This window comes from Lepidochelys kempii, chromosome 6 (assembly GCF_965140265.1).
Source record: "Lepidochelys kempii isolate rLepKem1 chromosome 6, rLepKem1.hap2, whole genome shotgun sequence".
Lineage (NCBI taxonomy): Eukaryota > Metazoa > Chordata > Testudines > Cheloniidae > Lepidochelys > Lepidochelys kempii.
The window spans coordinates 33605847-33622242 of NC_133261.1; the positions used below are offsets into that span (position 1 = coordinate 33605847).

A 16396-nucleotide genomic window follows, 5' to 3' on the forward strand; every position below is an offset into this window, starting at 1 on the left:
ACCAGCAGGGGAAACTGTAAAATGGTAAAACTTGGTATTTCAGCAAACACAAATACTTTACTTTTCTTGTTTTAGGATCTTCAGCACCCCAATGAATTTATCCGGGGTTCTACTCTTCGTTTTCTTTGCAAGCTGAAAGAAGCAGAATTACTGGAACCTTTGATGCCAGCTATTCGTGCATGTTTAGAACATCGTCACAGCTATGTGCGCAGAAATGCAGTCCTGGCAATCTACACAATTTACAGGTAAAAACTGTGAATTATTTAAACCTTTGGACCCAAGAGGCCCAGGCTAATGTCAGTGGATTTCACCTGGAAAGTCCTGATAGAAAAGGAGGCTACTATGAGATTCATTGGAATTTTATTTTTGATCCTGCTTAATTCAGTAGGCTTAGAATATATAGTACCTTTTACCACTACAGCTTTGTCAACTATAACTAAGGCCCTGATCCTGCAAGCCACTTTGAGTGGGCAAACCTCTGCACCTGCCCAGAGCTCCACTGAAATCCGCTTAGTTTAGGTTGTTGGGAATGAAGATTGTACAGCTGCTGTGAATACATAGAAAGTGGGACAACTTTCGGCTAATTTTATTTTTATTTTTTTTAAATTAAGTAGTACAACGTTATGATTTAGTTATATATGCAGTAGCATATATATTGTTATATATGCAGTAGCAGTAATGTGAAAGTTGTTCTCAAATGAAAACTGTATTTGTGTGATTGAATAATACAAATAAACTAAAATTAAACCAAAACCATTGGGGAAGGGAGGTCTTAGTTACCAGAGTAACAAGCAATAATTCAATAAATATGAATGAATGGATGTAAGGAATATACACACTTTTTAACATAAGTGCACAAAGGATTTTGAACAAAAAAATACAGATCCTTCACATTTTAAACATTTATGTAGGACACATGCAGTTAAGTATTTAGCTATATCACTCTGTTTACCTTTCTTACATTTTTCCCCCAAAATGTTTTTTTAAAAGAAACTTTGAACATCTTATACCTGATGCTCCTGAATTGATCCATGATTTCCTGGTGAATGAGAAAGATGCAAGCTGCAAAAGAAATGCATTTATGATGCTAATTCATGCAGATCAGGTAAAATTGGTTGTCTTAATTCTCTCATGGTTCTGATATTTTCCTTAAGATTATTTTTGAACATCTAGTTAATGACTGACTAACCTGTTGTTTGATTTGTTAGTGGTGTAAATTTCAATTTTCACTTTTGCATAAAATAGGTGCAATTTAGTTAACCATGAAAATTATAAACTAGAACTGAAATATTTTTAAAGGTTTCATTGGTAATAAAAAATACATGGTACAGAAATTTGAGGTAGGAAAGCTCTTAGGTCATGCAAAAGAATACATTTTTGAGAGGTACTGTATGCTTTGTTTCCCTGGTTATACCTTGGCTGTTTAACTTGGGGCAGAGGTAGCTGAATGTTCTATTTTGACTGAAGATAGGTTCCGGTATATCATTTACTGGTTGCTTATTCAGAATGTGAATTTACACTGGCTTCGAACATTATTTTTGCAGAAACAGCTTAATAAGTAAAGCATTAAAGTTTCCCTGGCTTCTGCAGTTCTGTCCATCTCTGTCTTGCCGGGGATTTTCAGGGTTTTTAAGAGTGTGAAATCTCTAAACGTAGAGCTAATGGAGCTATTTGTAAACAATTTGATATGGCAGATGTTTTAATACAACAAATATGCCTCTCTGCATCCCTTATTTAAAGACCGTTCATAGATTTGGGAAGTATTTGGAAATCTTGAAGAAGAAGAAGGTAAGTGAGGCCTTAACACCTCTCTGTTTTCAAATGGTGCAGTCCCCTTATGTGGAAGGGAGATACACTGGCACTGAGAGGCATAATCATTTTTAGCCGTATGAAGATTTGCCACATTACCTACCATTTTGTAACTTATATTAGCTATTTATTTCTCAAATGACATTTTCAATCTTGGCTCAGAAGCCTTTTGCCTCATTTGATCAAAAATTGAAATATTTGTTATGCAGCAATAATGTTTTGGTTATAAGAGGTTTTGACCTATTTGCTTGGTTGGCGGCAAATAATTGTGTGAAGATAATGCTCTTTAGGGCCTAAATGAATTCATTATTTTGTAATTTTATTTTTGTATATTGTTTTATGGGCTGTTCTAAAAGAGTAAGTTGAATGTAGCAGAAGGAATAATCTGTGCTTTTTATTTTTATATTGTGATCATTTTGTTAAGTTTTAATACAGATTCTAGTCTTTCAAGTAATCTGAATGGTTTGTTTTTATTTTATTTCCATAGGATCGAGCTTTGGATTATTTGAGTACCTGCATAGACCAAGTCCAGACATTTGGTGACATTCTTCAGCTGGTTATTGTTGAACTAATTTACAAGGTATGGGAAAATGACTGCAGTCATTTAAACAAATGTGTGTTTTCACTCTATTTTGAAAAAATACAGTTCAGAAAGGTTGGCTGGATAGTGAGATGTTTCATAACTAGAAATCTAGTCTTAAATGAGCAGCTAGTCCATTTGGGAATGATGACTCATTGTTTAGCTGAACTGGATATAATTTCTCTTAAAAGCAATGGACTGGTCAAGCTTAGAAGATGCAAGCTAAAGCAATGAAATTTGCACACATCTGATTTGCTTTAACCTGGACTGCGAATAAGTGTGTTTCTGTTTTCTGTGTTTTTCCCTCTTTTATTTATGGAGTACCCCATACGACTAGCTAGTGCAGGACATTCTTTACAAGTTGAGATTTTAAGAGGTGTATAATACTCTCTTACTTCATATTGCCTGGTTCCAATCAACCTAGACTGAGGGGCTCTTATCCTCAAACAAGGTCATTCCTGCTTTTCACTGCCTCCTGCAGTGAGGCAATTAAGGAGATAAACTAGAGTTCTTGTATTTTTAAAATAGCTTTTTATTTTTCTTCAGTATGCGTTCCATCTATTGTTTTCTCATCTAGGTCTGTCATGCTAATCCATCAGAAAGAGCTCGATTTATACGCTGTATTTACAACTTATTGCAATCATCTAGTCCTGCAGTAAAATATGAAGCAGCAGGAACACTAGTTACACTCTCCAGTGCACCAACAGCAATCAAGGTATTGCAGTGATTTATGATGTTTAAGAATGCTTTAATAACTTCTCTACATTACACTGGGTTAGCATACATTACAGTTTAACATGTGTAATGTCTGAAAGATTGACTTTCTTTGTCGCATGACTGTTTTGCCACTAGACAAATGACTCAACCATCTTGTGACTATCTCCCTTTTCAATGGTTGGCTAAAGTGAGCCTCTGGATGTCACTGGCCAGTAGGAAACGAGTTGGTGGTCTCTATCCAATTGTCAGTGGACAGATGTAAACATTACACAAACCACCTCCACAGTTGATACTAACTTGCAATCTTCTTGGCACTCTTAGCAATGAAGCCAAATGCTGAATAGTTACAGAGACTAAATTACGCTCTCATCCATAATTGTGGTCCTTTTAGGTCAGGACTGAAGTCTGTTAATGGGACAGGGAAGGTTTGAGCAATCTTATGCTGTTGCTGGCTTTTCTGTGCCCATTTTGTGGGTAAACAGAAGTCTGTGATGTAAAGGGCAGTCAGCCTGACACTATATAGTATCAAAAAATAAAAAAACTCTACTTTGAATGGTACCTTACAGTATGTGCTAACTACTTGTGCTAAACAATTTGTTCCACCTTGCATTTTGCATTGTGACCCTAGGCATACCTTTCCCAGAGCTGAAGAAGAGCTCTGTGTGGCTTGAAAGCATATCTCTCTCACAAACAGAAGTTGGTCCAATAAAAGATATTACCCCTCCAACCTTGTCACTCTACTATAGTTTCAAAGTCAAGTGAAGTATTCATTCTTTTATGTTCTTGCTGCAGTGCAGTCACTTTTGCTAAATGAGATATGATAGTTAGAATCCGTGTAATTAAAACCATACTTAAAACAGCAACAAGTATTAGCATATCTGGTTTGGTTTTAGTCTATTGTGGAGACCCAAATTTTGTGGAAATCAGTGGGAGTCTTTCTGTTCATTTCATTGAGCTTTGGATCAGGTCTGTGTACTATAAGCTGGCATCAGCATGATTTTTTTTTTTTAAATTTGTTGTTTAATTTTTGTCATGAACTTGCAGAACATGTTAGGATATTCTAATGGTATGATTTTTATGTGAGTGTTCTGTATCTAGGCAAGTAGCTTCATTGAAGTAGGCCAGCCTGTGTAGGTATGGGTTACTCATTTGAGTAAAGCTTGCAAGATTGGCTCCTTAATGTGCAGCTGAACACATTATATATTTTGTTTGTTTGATCTTTTTGGAAGAGGGAACTGTAGAAACAGACCCTATCTTTAGCCTGTAAAATTTGTGGTGTGAGTATAAATCATGTGTTATGGCTGGTGAGATTTCCTTTGGAGCTGGAAGAACAAAACTAATTTAGATGAGCTTTCTACCTCACCATTGCCTTTGCAACTTTCTGAAGTTGGATGCTAGTGTAAAAAAAATTCTGGGTATTTCTGGCCAGCGTCTCTGCTCAATAGGTAAAACTGCCTTGTAGCAAACAAAAGGCTACCAGTAATGTGTCATCAGGCGAGCCCTAAATTGGAAAACGGTTCCAGCAATGAAATCCTAGAAAACTGTTCAGCTGCCTAGTTTCTTTTACATATCATTAAAATAACCCCTCATGTTTCTAGAGTGTGTTCCTTCATTGGTTTACCCTGGGAATTGGTGGTTCCTAGAAATAGTTGTTCTTATCTTTCCCACGGTATCTAAAATTTTTTGAAAAAATGCTTTCACTCTTTTTTTATTATTATTTAGGCAGCAGCTCAGTGTTACATTGACTTGATTATTAAAGAGAGTGATAACAATGTGAAACTGATTGTACTGGATCGCTTGATTGAGCTGAAAGAGCATCCTGCTCATGAACGAGTGTTACAAGTAAGTGCCCTACCGCTGTTTTTTGTTCGCCCTGGGAAACCTATTCTGGATTTTACTTTAACTAAAATAAAAATAAAATTCTGTCATTATGGTAAGAAAAAATAATGTACTTTCAACATTTAAAATAATTGGTGTGTTTATGAAATGCTGCTGAACAGTATTTTGTGTAGGTCTAGTTTTACTCGATAGCATGAGAAGTAACAGTATAAGGGGTGACTTTTTTGGAAACTTAAGTGATTCAGTTTGTTTGAAAAATGCTACCTAAAATTACAGCATATTAGACAAATATTTTGAATTTCCTTCATGAACAGTCAGGCTTCAGATGCTAATCTCAAAACAGGAAAAAAAAGTTAAAAAAAATCTTAATGGAGACTAAGAATCATTTTACCATTATACTTGTCTGTCAATATGCTATACACAACTTACACATCTTTTTTAACTATCTCTTCAGTAATTCTGTACTATAGATTTGAATTTGTATATTTGCACAAAAAAGAAAAGACTTAATTAAAGCAAGAAAAATATTTTTTTTGTCTGACTAAATGTTGGTTTTGAAACTTAAATTAAGTGTGTTTACTGATTTCAGGATCTGGTTATGGACATACTGAGAGTGCTGAGTACTCCAGATTTAGAAGTGCGCAAGAAAACCCTTCAGTTAGCTCTGGATCTTGTATCTTCTAGAAATGTGGAAGAGGTAAATACGTATTTTTTGTGTGTGTGGTTTCATTCTAGCTTGTTCTTCAGTGAAGCATATGATTCCTTTGAAACTTATTTGATATATGTTTTATAGCTGGTGATTGTTTTGAAGAAAGAAGTGATTAAAACAAACAATGTGACAGAGCATGAAGATACTGACAAATACAGGCAGTTGCTTGTTCGGACACTGCATTCCTGCAGCGTTCGGTTTCCAGATATGGCTGCAAATGTTATTCCTGTGGTATGCAAATATTTAATTATATTTACAGTAAATGTGTTTTAACTGATCTCCAAAATCCTTGCTACTTTCTCCAAGAAAATAACTGAAGCTGAGATCTTACCTTTTAATATCTTCTTTGTAATGGTGCTATTGTAAATTATACTTTTATTACCCTAAAAAGTTTAGGGCTTCTTTGTTATTTGCAGGTTACCCATCTTCTATACGTTTTATTTTTTGCAAAAAATAAAACAAAACAAAAACCACCAAAAAAACCCAAAACATTTTACTGTTCTTGATGAACGCGAACTGCAATTTTTTATTTTTTTTATTGGTATACAGTAACCCATGCAAATAGAAAAAATGTTTCAAGGTGCTTATTTATTGGAATGCACAAGTTTTGTTTGAATAAAGTATGAAAGCATGAATATAAAAGATATATAGTTCGTACTCTTTATTCTTCTGAATTAGTAGAGAGAACTTTAGGGTACCTCAACCTTAAATCAGTTTGACATCCGTTTGCAAATGACATGCAAAATACTATATTCCCTTCTGTTTCTTGTCCTTGTTCCTTCTGTTGCTGTTCAGCACTGGGTGCTGTAATAGTTCTTGTAAAGCTTGTGACCATTTAAAGTTATGTAACTGTGCTGTTTGAGCTCATGTTCACTCCTGTTTATCCTAGTTGATGGAGTTCCTAAGTGATAATAATGAAGCTGCAGCTGCTGATGTCTTGGAATTTGTGCGTGAAGCAATTCAGCGGTTTGATAATCTCAGACTACTTATTGTTGAGAAGATGCTGGAAGTCTTTCATGCCATTAAAACTGTCAAGTAGGTTTAAAATATTTTTAAAGAGTACACTGCACATTAACTAAATTTAAGAATTTTCATGCACTTTGAAACTGTTTGAAAGGAGAAATTAGATGAGAGAATTTTATTTTGAGCAAACTTCAGAGTAGAGTCATCCCTATTTAAATTGAATTTATATTTGCCAGGAAATTATTTCTGGGGAATTTCTTTCCCTCCAAATTTTTATGAAAAACATAATGAATTCATATCTCATTGAGTGAGGAACATTGACTTAATAAATCTCATTTTTATGATGCAGTTGTTAGTTGTTTGCTTTGCATTTACTAGACGGCAGAATTGATAATGAAGGCTAAATCTAAAATGTTGTGTCTGTTAAAATAACCTAGTGTTGCCAAGGGATGACCACAACATGATTTTAAATGCATTTGAAGGAAACTAGAAATTGCTTATTGTATGTTACCAGAGAACTCCCTGTAAAAGAATTCCAATCCACATAGCAGAATATGAAATAAGTGGTGGCTGCAAGGAGTCCACGCTTCCTTTGCAGACCACTAAAAATTTAGTATTCCGATGGACCAGCAGAGCTTCAGTCATAGCAGAAGTAATCACGTTTTTTTCTATGACATTATACCACTTTTATTATTGTGATACCCAATGCACATCTGAATCATAACTTCATTACAATCCAGATTAACTTGTAACTTCCTATTGGGCAGGAGATTGACTAAATTGAACAACTGGGGATTGTTCATCCACAATACCTGTTTTGATTGAAATCTTCCTAGAATATATTTTTCCTTATTGACCTGATAAAATCTGACCCAATTTCAATGTGTATGGTTTATTAGAAACATCACAACTGACCTCATAATAACATCGCGGTTCAGCTAAGCATTTGTAAAGTGTTGGAATTGAATTTACAGATGTTAAAATGAATGTAACTGGGAATAAATCCTTAGCAGAAAACTCTACTTGTATAGTTATTTTAATTTGACTATTGAGTTTGTAATTATACAATGGGATAGGATAGCAGTGCCAAAAAGCTGATTGTCTTGACCAGTCACATTATATATTTTTTAGCTTGTTGCGTTCTGTAAGCACAATGTGATTTCTTTTCTTCATGCTGTAACTCATAGCCCCATGAAGCTGTTCAGTGTAGCACTTCCTCATTGTGCATTAGAGCACAATGGAAAAATCATTACCCATAATGCTAGTTTCAGCAGTGCTTGAAAACATGCCTTAATGATGTTTCTTATCTCAGGATTTACAGGGGAGCTTTGTGGATCCTTGGAGAATATTGCAGCACAAAGGAAGATATACAAAGTGTAATGACAGAAGTCCGCAGGTCGCTGGGAGAGGTATGTGTGTATTGTCTAAAAAACTTTCTGCTTTTATTTTTATATGTAATGTGTGTTTCAAGAGAAGATTTAAAAAGTCATATAAGATGCAATAGTATTTTGAACTTCTAGACTTTTGCAGGCTCTGTCATGTGTAGTCTTACTCTAGAGCAAAAATTATTGATGACCTCATGCATCAATATTTACTTCTGATAAACTCATAAACCATCATCGTATACTCCGAGGAAGCAATATCTGATGATCTCATTGACAGAACAGGAAACAAGAATCCTTATTGGGAAAGAATACGACAAATTTGAAATTATAGGGTACAACTTGGCTAGTGTGTGTCTGCTTACAAATGGGGAGTGCATGAGGTTTTAATTTGTAAAAGGCATCCAAGACAGTGTAGAGGGGGCAAGGCTTATTCCTGTTTTGGGATGAACTCCTGGGTACATTAACACCCCCTTCAAGAAGAAATTTAGAAAAATTGTCCAAATTATTATGCTGTAATTCACCTTTCCCTGTTTAAAAGGTGGAGAATCTGAGGAAAGTGACAACACTTGTATGAAAAAAAGGCTGCTTTCCTTAAAACAAAAAGATTGTCTTTATATTCAAATTATTTACTGAATTCTTTGTTAATTTAGCATATATTTAATGTCTCCTGTTCATTGTCAGATCCCAATAGTGGAATCTGAAATAAAGAAAGAAGCTGGTGAACTGAAACCAGAAGAGGAGGTGACTGTGGGTCCAACCCAAAAATTGGTGACGGAGATGGGCACCTATGCTACACAGAGTGCCCTCAGTAGTTCCCGACCTGCCAAAAAGGAAGAAGATAGGTAACTAGGCATTTTATATTTTACTAGTGGTAGCTACATTAAAAATGGTTAGAACTCTAAAGCCTTTCCAGAATTCTTTTCTGTCTGAAAAGGAACTTCTGCACGTGTTCTTTCGCTAAACATTTCTTCCTAGGAGAGGGTTTTGGTGTGTGTTTTGAAACATTCATTTGCTTTATTGCCCCTCAATATCCTTCTTACTTATGTCAATCTCCAATAGCAAACTTGTGTCTATCACCCCTTTAGTTCTTACGTGTGCACACAAAACAGGGTGGATTGATACTTGTCCAAAATGTGGTGCTGTAGCAGCAACAGCCACATTTTCTAGTTGTTTCCACTTTTCCAGAAAACAGTGTATTTTTCTGGAATCCATTTTTCTGTGATAGACTGATCTAGTTTAATATTTTCTTTTAATCTTGGGTTGGTCTGTAGCTTTATGATGTGGACTGGCAGTGGAAATCTGAGAGTTTTTTCTTCTATTTTCCACTTTCTGTCTTCTCTTCTGTCATTCTCTTTCTTTGTTTCTTCCATTTTTCTCCATGATTTTATCCGTGAGTCTTACTATTCTTTCCTTTTCTGTTTTAGTCTCTCCCTCTGTTTTGGTGCTGAATTAATACCTGAGCTTTATGGTAAAGATCATTGCCCTACTGAAGGCTATTATCTTCCAGATAATACTTTGACCACTTGTGATCTTTAGTCAACACATGGCATTTCTTGTAAAATTACATTGTTAACTCTGATGTACTGGCCAAATTCCGATTTGGGTAAATTACATTCTGTCTACCTAAATTTCCCCATCGATTTTAATTGTGTATGGTGTTTGTCACTTGTTACCTAAATTACTGCTTAATGTTCCTGTGCTCTGCTAAACAGTTGCATGTTCTATCTCACTGGTGGATGAAAAGATTACTCTTATCTACTTCACAGTTATTTTGTGGCTTAGGTAGCTCATACTGGTATAGAGCTGTGAGATCCTTTGATGATAAAAGTAAAAGTTATCCTTTATTCTTTCCACTTCCCGTCTCACTGCCAGTGTATGTAAAACTTCACTGAGTCTCTTGAGACCTTCCAAACCGTCTGTACAACACTGATCTCACAATATGAGAGCTAAAGTAAAGTATGGAAAAAAGGAGGATGGAGACAATGTCTTCCAAAACCAACCCCTCATGATTGACTTTCTTTGCAGACCTCCATTACGAGGATTTTTGTTGGATGGGGATTTCTTTGTTGCTGCTTCCCTTGCCACAACTTTGACTAAGATTGCTCTACGCTATATGGCTCTTGTTCAGGAAAAGAAAAAACAAAATGTAAGTCATATTTCCTCTGGCAGTTCTTACAGATCTGATCATAAGCTTTTGAGAGAGGCCCAAAAACAAAATGTCTAAATTCCTTGAGTTTTTGATAGATAATAATTAATCTAGTCCCAAACAGAATCATAGAAGATTAGGGTTGGAAGAGACCTCAGGAGGTCATCTATTCCAACCCCCTGCTCTCAAAGCAGGACCAACTCCAACTAAATCAGTTGGGAATCAAAGCAACATCAACCTCAACTAAACATTTCTTACTACTTTCCAACTCGTATGACTGGCAGGTCTCTTGGAATCTAAGCAACGAGTCGCTGACACAAATCATCTTACCTACTGGGATATCGTTTTAATTTTTAACCATATTTTAAACTTGAAGGTGAATACAAATTTAAATATTTCTACACTTTTAAGGCTATGTAAGATTTAATAACCCCTTTCCTCTCTCCTTTCCACCTTTAGTCTTTTATTGCTGAGGCTATGTTGCTAATGGCCACTATTCTCCATTTGGGTAAGTCCTCTCTTCCCAAGAAGCCAATTACAGATGATGATGTGGATCGTATCTCCCTATGTCTGAAGGTTTTGTCAGAGTGTTCTCCTCTAATGAATGATATTTTCAACAAGGAATGCAGACAGTCCCTTTCTCATATGCTGTCAGCTAAACTAGAAGAGGAGAAACTTTCTCAGAAGGTGAGATATTGTAAATTTCATTGTGTAATCTTAAACTTTTGGGTGCTTGTATTTTGAAGAAAGCTCACATCCAGGAATACTCCAGGAGCTGCATAAAGTTCAATACTTCAGTGTACGTTAGAAGATAGAATTAATATTTTGCTTTCTTACCACAGAAAGAGTCAGAGAAGAGGAATGTGACAATTCAGCCAGATGACCCCATTTCCTTCATGCAGCTTACTGCTAAAAATGAAATGAACTCAAAGGAAGACCAATTTCAGCTGAGCCTTCTGGCAGCAATGGGGACCACGCAAAGAAAAGAAGCTGCTGATCCCTTGGCATCCAAACTCAACAAGGTAATGTATAATTCAGTATCTTATTTCTGTAAGGGTATTACTCACACCTAGTGTCAAACGTTGACAGTTGGGTTTGTGGGGGCTAAGGAACCTAATTAAGCTCATCATATCTGAAAAGTTCAGTTAGGTTTCCTTGTTGGAGAGGAAGGCGGGGGGTCCTGAGAGGTAATGAATCCTTTTGTCCCTGTGGTTCGTGATGCTCTCTTGACCCCATAGGGTGGGGAAGGTGGGAATTGGAGAAGGGAAACCAGAAGGCGGTGAGGTGGTGCAATGTTTGTTGGATGGCTCAAGAGCCAAGTAAGGTTTATTAGAGTGGTGGGAGGATGACGACAGGGAGTGCCATGGAGTGAAGAACCTGTTCCTTCCTCCCCGTATCCTGAGGCTCTTTTGGCTCCATGCAGTATTTTTTTGCTTCAGTTTCCTGCCTTATAGTCCCAAGAAGCCATTCAGGAGGGTTCAAGGGAAAGAACCCCTACTTCGCTACCCACTCTGGGGACTAGGAAGCAGAAATATCTTTAAAAAATCAAAAATGAACAAAAAACCTAAGAAAATTCCTAGAGAAGACGACTTTCCAATATTTGGTTTTCGTTCAGTTTAATCATAACTTAGCATTTCCTGGGTTTCTAATGTTTGCTTTTTTACAAAATAACTAACATTATTGTAAGTTGGAAGGGCAGGGATTCTATGGTTTAGAGTTTTTTTTTTTTTTTTTTTTTTTAAATCCTTAAGGGTCTGATATGTATTCTGAACTTTAACTTACATTTAACAAAATCAAGTGTATGCATATGGTGGGGGTGGGGTGTCTGTTGCCTATTTAGTTAATCTTTTCATACCTGAAGACCCTCTCAACAGTGAAATTTATGAACTTTTAATGGTTCTTAAATTGATTACTTTAAAAAAAATCATTAATCAGTTTGTTGACCAAGCTTCTGTTGATAGGATGAAGAGTTAGTTTTTTCAGGGGTGGGCAGGGGTTTAAATACAAAAGTAATAAGCTAAAAGTACAAAACTAAAGCTCTTCTTTGTACAGATCTCTTGTTTAATCTTCAGTTTTGTCTTAGACTACCACTCTCATCTGTCTTACTCAATATTTTTCTCTTTTTATATTGTTTCTGTTCCATCTCTATACTTGTGTGACCATGTTCAACATTTTAAACTGACAATGGGGAAAGATACTTCAATAATTTGTGTTAATTTTCTTTCCTTGACAGGTTACTCAGTTGACAGGTTTCTCAGATCCTGTTTATGCAGAAGCATATGTTCATGTCAACCAGTATGATATTGTATTGGATGTGCTTGTAGTAAACCAGACCAGTGATACTTTGCAGAACTGCACATTAGAACTAGCCACACTAGGTAAGGAATAATCTAGTGCAACAAGAATATTTGTTGATATAATTAGGTCTGAAATTAAGCAGTGGACACTGTTGAAGTACAAGAAGTTGCATCTCATATTATAAATGCCTAAAGAATTGTTTAATAAAACTGACTACTTACAATCTTAAAAGGTATTTTAAAATGCCTTTTAAAGAATTGATTTTTCATGGACCAAGTGAACTTTTTTCTGCTGGTACTGATAATGTGATCATGTACCTCTACACAAAATATTTCTGTATCTGGTTTCACACTTACTTTTGTCACACTTCAGTTAGAAAAATAGCTTAATTTTTTATTTAGTTTTTTCCCTCTAGAAACATTAGCACTTCCTCTGATCTGCCCCGTTCTGTTTGCGGTGCTCCCAGGGTGCTAAGGACACTGAATCCAGCCTAACATTGTCAGCATGGGGGAGTCCCCAGTGAGCATACATAAAGCCAGTCTAGCTGGCTCCTGAACCCGTTTCCCTCCCAGCTCCAAGTACAGAGAGCGGTCAGGAGTGTGTCTAGATGGGTAGGAGGAGTGGCTGAAGAGCATCGTGCTGCAGCTCTGCTCAGCTGATAGGGTTCCCTTAGGGAATGTTGACCACAGATGCATGATAGAGCAGCCCCAAGGCTGCTTTACCCTGCCCCTGGGCCAGAACTGGAACAGAGAATTGGGGAACTATAACCAACTTCTGGGCAGCCTTCTTTCTGTGCTTGCTTCGCAGTCAGGGTTAAGGCAGTGTGGGGAAACTTGGACTGCTGTTGCACGTTTTATCTGCTCTGTGGATGAATAAGGGACCTAGACAGTTCCATCACCTTTCATAAGCACGAAATTCAGACTAAAATTTGAAAGAAATATCAGAATAGGCACATGACTTGAATTTCACATGGAGGTTGCAGTGTATCACATGGAGGCTGCAGTTTTTTCTGTCTTTATTTTCCTTCACATCAGTTTTATACAATTGAATATTGATACAATATTGATATTATAGACCAGTGGTTCCCAACTTGGGCTCCGCGAGCCCTGATACCTTGCGGGGCAGAAGCTCCAAGTCCATGGACAGCGTTGGGGGCAGCTCCACACCTCCCCACTTCCTCCTCCTGTCCCACCACCTGGCCAGGTCAGAGTCAAGAAGCAGAGTCTGGCTTGTGCCATGGAGCAGGCAACCATGGCACTCCCCCATCTCCTCCTCCTGCTGGTTACTGAGGCTGCAGCTGCTCCTCAGCTCCCAGCCTCCTCTGACTGCTCATGCGGCCAGTAAGAGCCACCTAGTCGGTTGATCCAGCTCCATGGCTGGCAGAGCCCTCGGGGAGCAGTGACCGAAGGCGAAGGCCCTCCCAGCAAACAGCCCATATCTGCTCCTCTTCATGCACCCTGAGCTACACCTCTGCCTGCACGCTGAGCTATACCCCTGCTTGCACACAGTCCCTAGTTAGCCCCTCCGTGCACAGTTTCAAACTTTTTGAGCTGAGCTCCCCCTCTTTGAGTTACATTTGGTTGCGCACCCACCCACTCAGACAGGCTGGGTGGCCTGCTGAGGTGAGTCAGGGGGTGGAGGTGGTGCTCCCTACCCAGGCCCCGCCATGCAGTGCTGGCCCAAGCCCTGGTGGGCCCTGTCCGCTCCCAAAAATAGAAGTTAACCTGTGCCTATGCCCGAGGCCACCCTCCCTGCCCAGTGGCCAAAGTCAACCGTCATTTGACTTCAGTGGGCTTTGAATCAGGCCATTACAATGTTTTAATTAACTTTTACATTTAATATGTCAATTTCATTAGTGCTTCAGCTGTCAAATATGTTGGTTCAATGTGTTTACAATTTATTGACTTTATGGCAATTTTGGTAAGATTTTAGAATTCAGATCAGAAATGGTAATCTGCTGTGTCCTGAAACAGATTTTAATTGGACTTTATCTTCTGTCTGTTCGTAAACTTTTCTTTCAAATTTTTTTTAAACAGGTGACTTGAAATTAGTGGAAAAACCATCTCCTTTGACGCTTGCTCCTCATGATTTTGCAAACATTAAGGCTAATGTCAAAGTAGCCTCAACAGAAAATGGTATCATTTTTGGTAATATTGGTAAGTAGACAATTCTGTGTGCCACCTTAAAAAAATTAGAATACTGAACTTTCTGTAGAAAAGTAGAATTGTTTTAAAAAGCATTTAATGCTGACAGATAAGTGAAATGTGTTCTACAAGATAGGAACGTTTTATTGCTGGATTTAAAAAAAATTATGAATGTAATATTTTTATATATGCTATTTTTTAAAAAGCATGCTGGTGTAACGCAATGTCTGTGGGTGGTCAGTAGTGGGGATTGAGCCTAAGACTCTTTGGATCTAAAAGCATGAGCCTCTTCTGCCTGAGCTAAAAGACCCACACCTGTTAGTTCAAAAGGTGTAGGAGATTTTGAAACATCTGGGATCCAGCCACTAGAAGAGGACAGAGATTAACACTCTGCATGTGTTGGTTATACTGACAGATTGCACTTGAATGCTTATTTTGTGTTGACAATTCTGTAGCCACTTTCAATTTGTAAACCTGTGGTTTGTTGTTTGTTTGTAGTGTATGATGTATCTGGAGCAGCCAGTGACAGAAACTGTGTTGTCCTCAGTGATATTCATATTGACATCATGGATTACATCCAGCCTGCTTCTTGTACTGATGCAGAGTTCCGCCAGATGTGGGCAGAATTTGAATGGGAAAACAAAGTTAGTTCTTTTGGTGGTGATCTGTTTGCCTAGCTTTACACTCGTACCTTACCTCAACAGTTTTGCAACTAAAACCATCAGTGAAAAATGATTTCTGTTACTGTAGGTGTTTCTGTAACATATTGGTTATTTTTACTTAACCCAAGCTTCATTTTAAAACTAGAAGGTTGCAGCTGTTTCCATTCTGCAGATAGCTTGCCCTATATAAGTTAGTGTACTGTTGTCTTCTGCCAAACTTCATCATTTGAAAAGCTGCTCCAGGATTTGAAAGGAAGTCTCTAAGCTGTAAAATATGTAGATCATTGGTTTTAAAAGTCTCATTCTTCTGTTGGTTTCCTGTCACTTGTTTACTGAAGCCAGGCCTTGCTTTATGTCTGAGGCACATGTAGAGAGCTTTACCTCCAAACCAAGGGAGACTCAATTGCAGCTGCAAAAATTGGCTCAGAGGTGGTGCAGTATAGTGTATGAAGCCTGTCACGTATTTTTGTGGACATGGCAGAAATCTTTACAAGCTCAGCGTATTTCAGGTTTCAGAGAATCATAGAAACATAGGGCTGGAAGGGATCTCAAGAAGTTATCAAGTCCAGGCATCTATGCTGAGCCAGGAACAAGGAAATCCAGGCCATCCATGATAGGTGTTTGTCCAACCAGTTCTTAAAACCTCCAGTGATGTGGTTTCCACAACCTCACCTGGAACCCTATTTCAGGGCTTAAGTACAGTTATAGTTAGAAAGTTTTCTTAATATCTAACTTAAATCTCCCTTGTTGTAGATTAAGCTCATAACTTGTTGTTCTACCTTCTGTGGACATGGAGAATAATAGATTACAATCCTTTTTATAGCAGCCCTTAACATATTTGAAGACTGTCAGGTCTCCCCACAGTCTTCTTTCCTCAAGATTAAATATGCCCAGTTTGTTTAACTTTTCCTTATAGGTCAAGTTTTCTAAACCTTTTATCATTTTTGTTGCTGTCCTCTGTTTGATCACATCTTTCCTAAAGTGTGGTGCCCAGAATTGGGTGTCATACTCTAGGTAAGGCCTCACCATCGCCGAGTGGAGTGGGACAGTTACCTCCCTTGTCTTGCATAGGACACTCCTGTTAATGTGCCCGAGAATATGAGCCTATTTTGCGGCGGCATCACACTGTTGAGTCGTATTCAAT

General features: G+C 37.6%; 1 protein-coding gene across 12 annotated transcripts in view; it reads left to right on the forward strand.

The window, feature by feature from the left end:
* COPB1 (COPI coat complex subunit beta 1) overlaps window positions 1-16396 on the forward strand; it is a 57426-nt gene that overhangs the window by 13215 nt on the left and 27815 nt on the right. For all 12 annotated transcript variants that reach the window (XR_012159340.1, XR_012159341.1, XR_012159342.1 and 9 more), the window contains 16 exons: window positions 76-245; window positions 991-1105; window positions 2297-2389; window positions 2967-3104; window positions 4829-4948; window positions 5535-5642; window positions 5739-5885; window positions 6544-6689; window positions 7930-8026; window positions 8684-8844; window positions 10028-10148; window positions 10608-10835; window positions 10991-11170; window positions 12382-12526; window positions 14483-14602; window positions 15089-15234. Coding sequence is in view for 8 of the 12 variants with exons in the window: in XM_073347459.1 (XP_073203560.1) it covers window positions 76-245; window positions 991-1105; window positions 2297-2389; window positions 2967-3104; window positions 4829-4948; window positions 5535-5642; window positions 5739-5885; window positions 6544-6689; window positions 7930-8026; window positions 8684-8844; window positions 10028-10148; window positions 10608-10835; window positions 10991-11170; window positions 12382-12526; window positions 14483-14602; window positions 15089-15234 (2235 nt within the window). In the remaining 4 variants the exon portion in view is untranslated. The remainder of the gene's footprint in view (window positions 1-75; window positions 246-990; window positions 1106-2296; window positions 2390-2966; window positions 3105-4828; window positions 4949-5534; window positions 5643-5738; window positions 5886-6543; window positions 6690-7929; window positions 8027-8683; window positions 8845-10027; window positions 10149-10607; window positions 10836-10990; window positions 11171-12381; window positions 12527-14482; window positions 14603-15088; window positions 15235-16396) is intronic.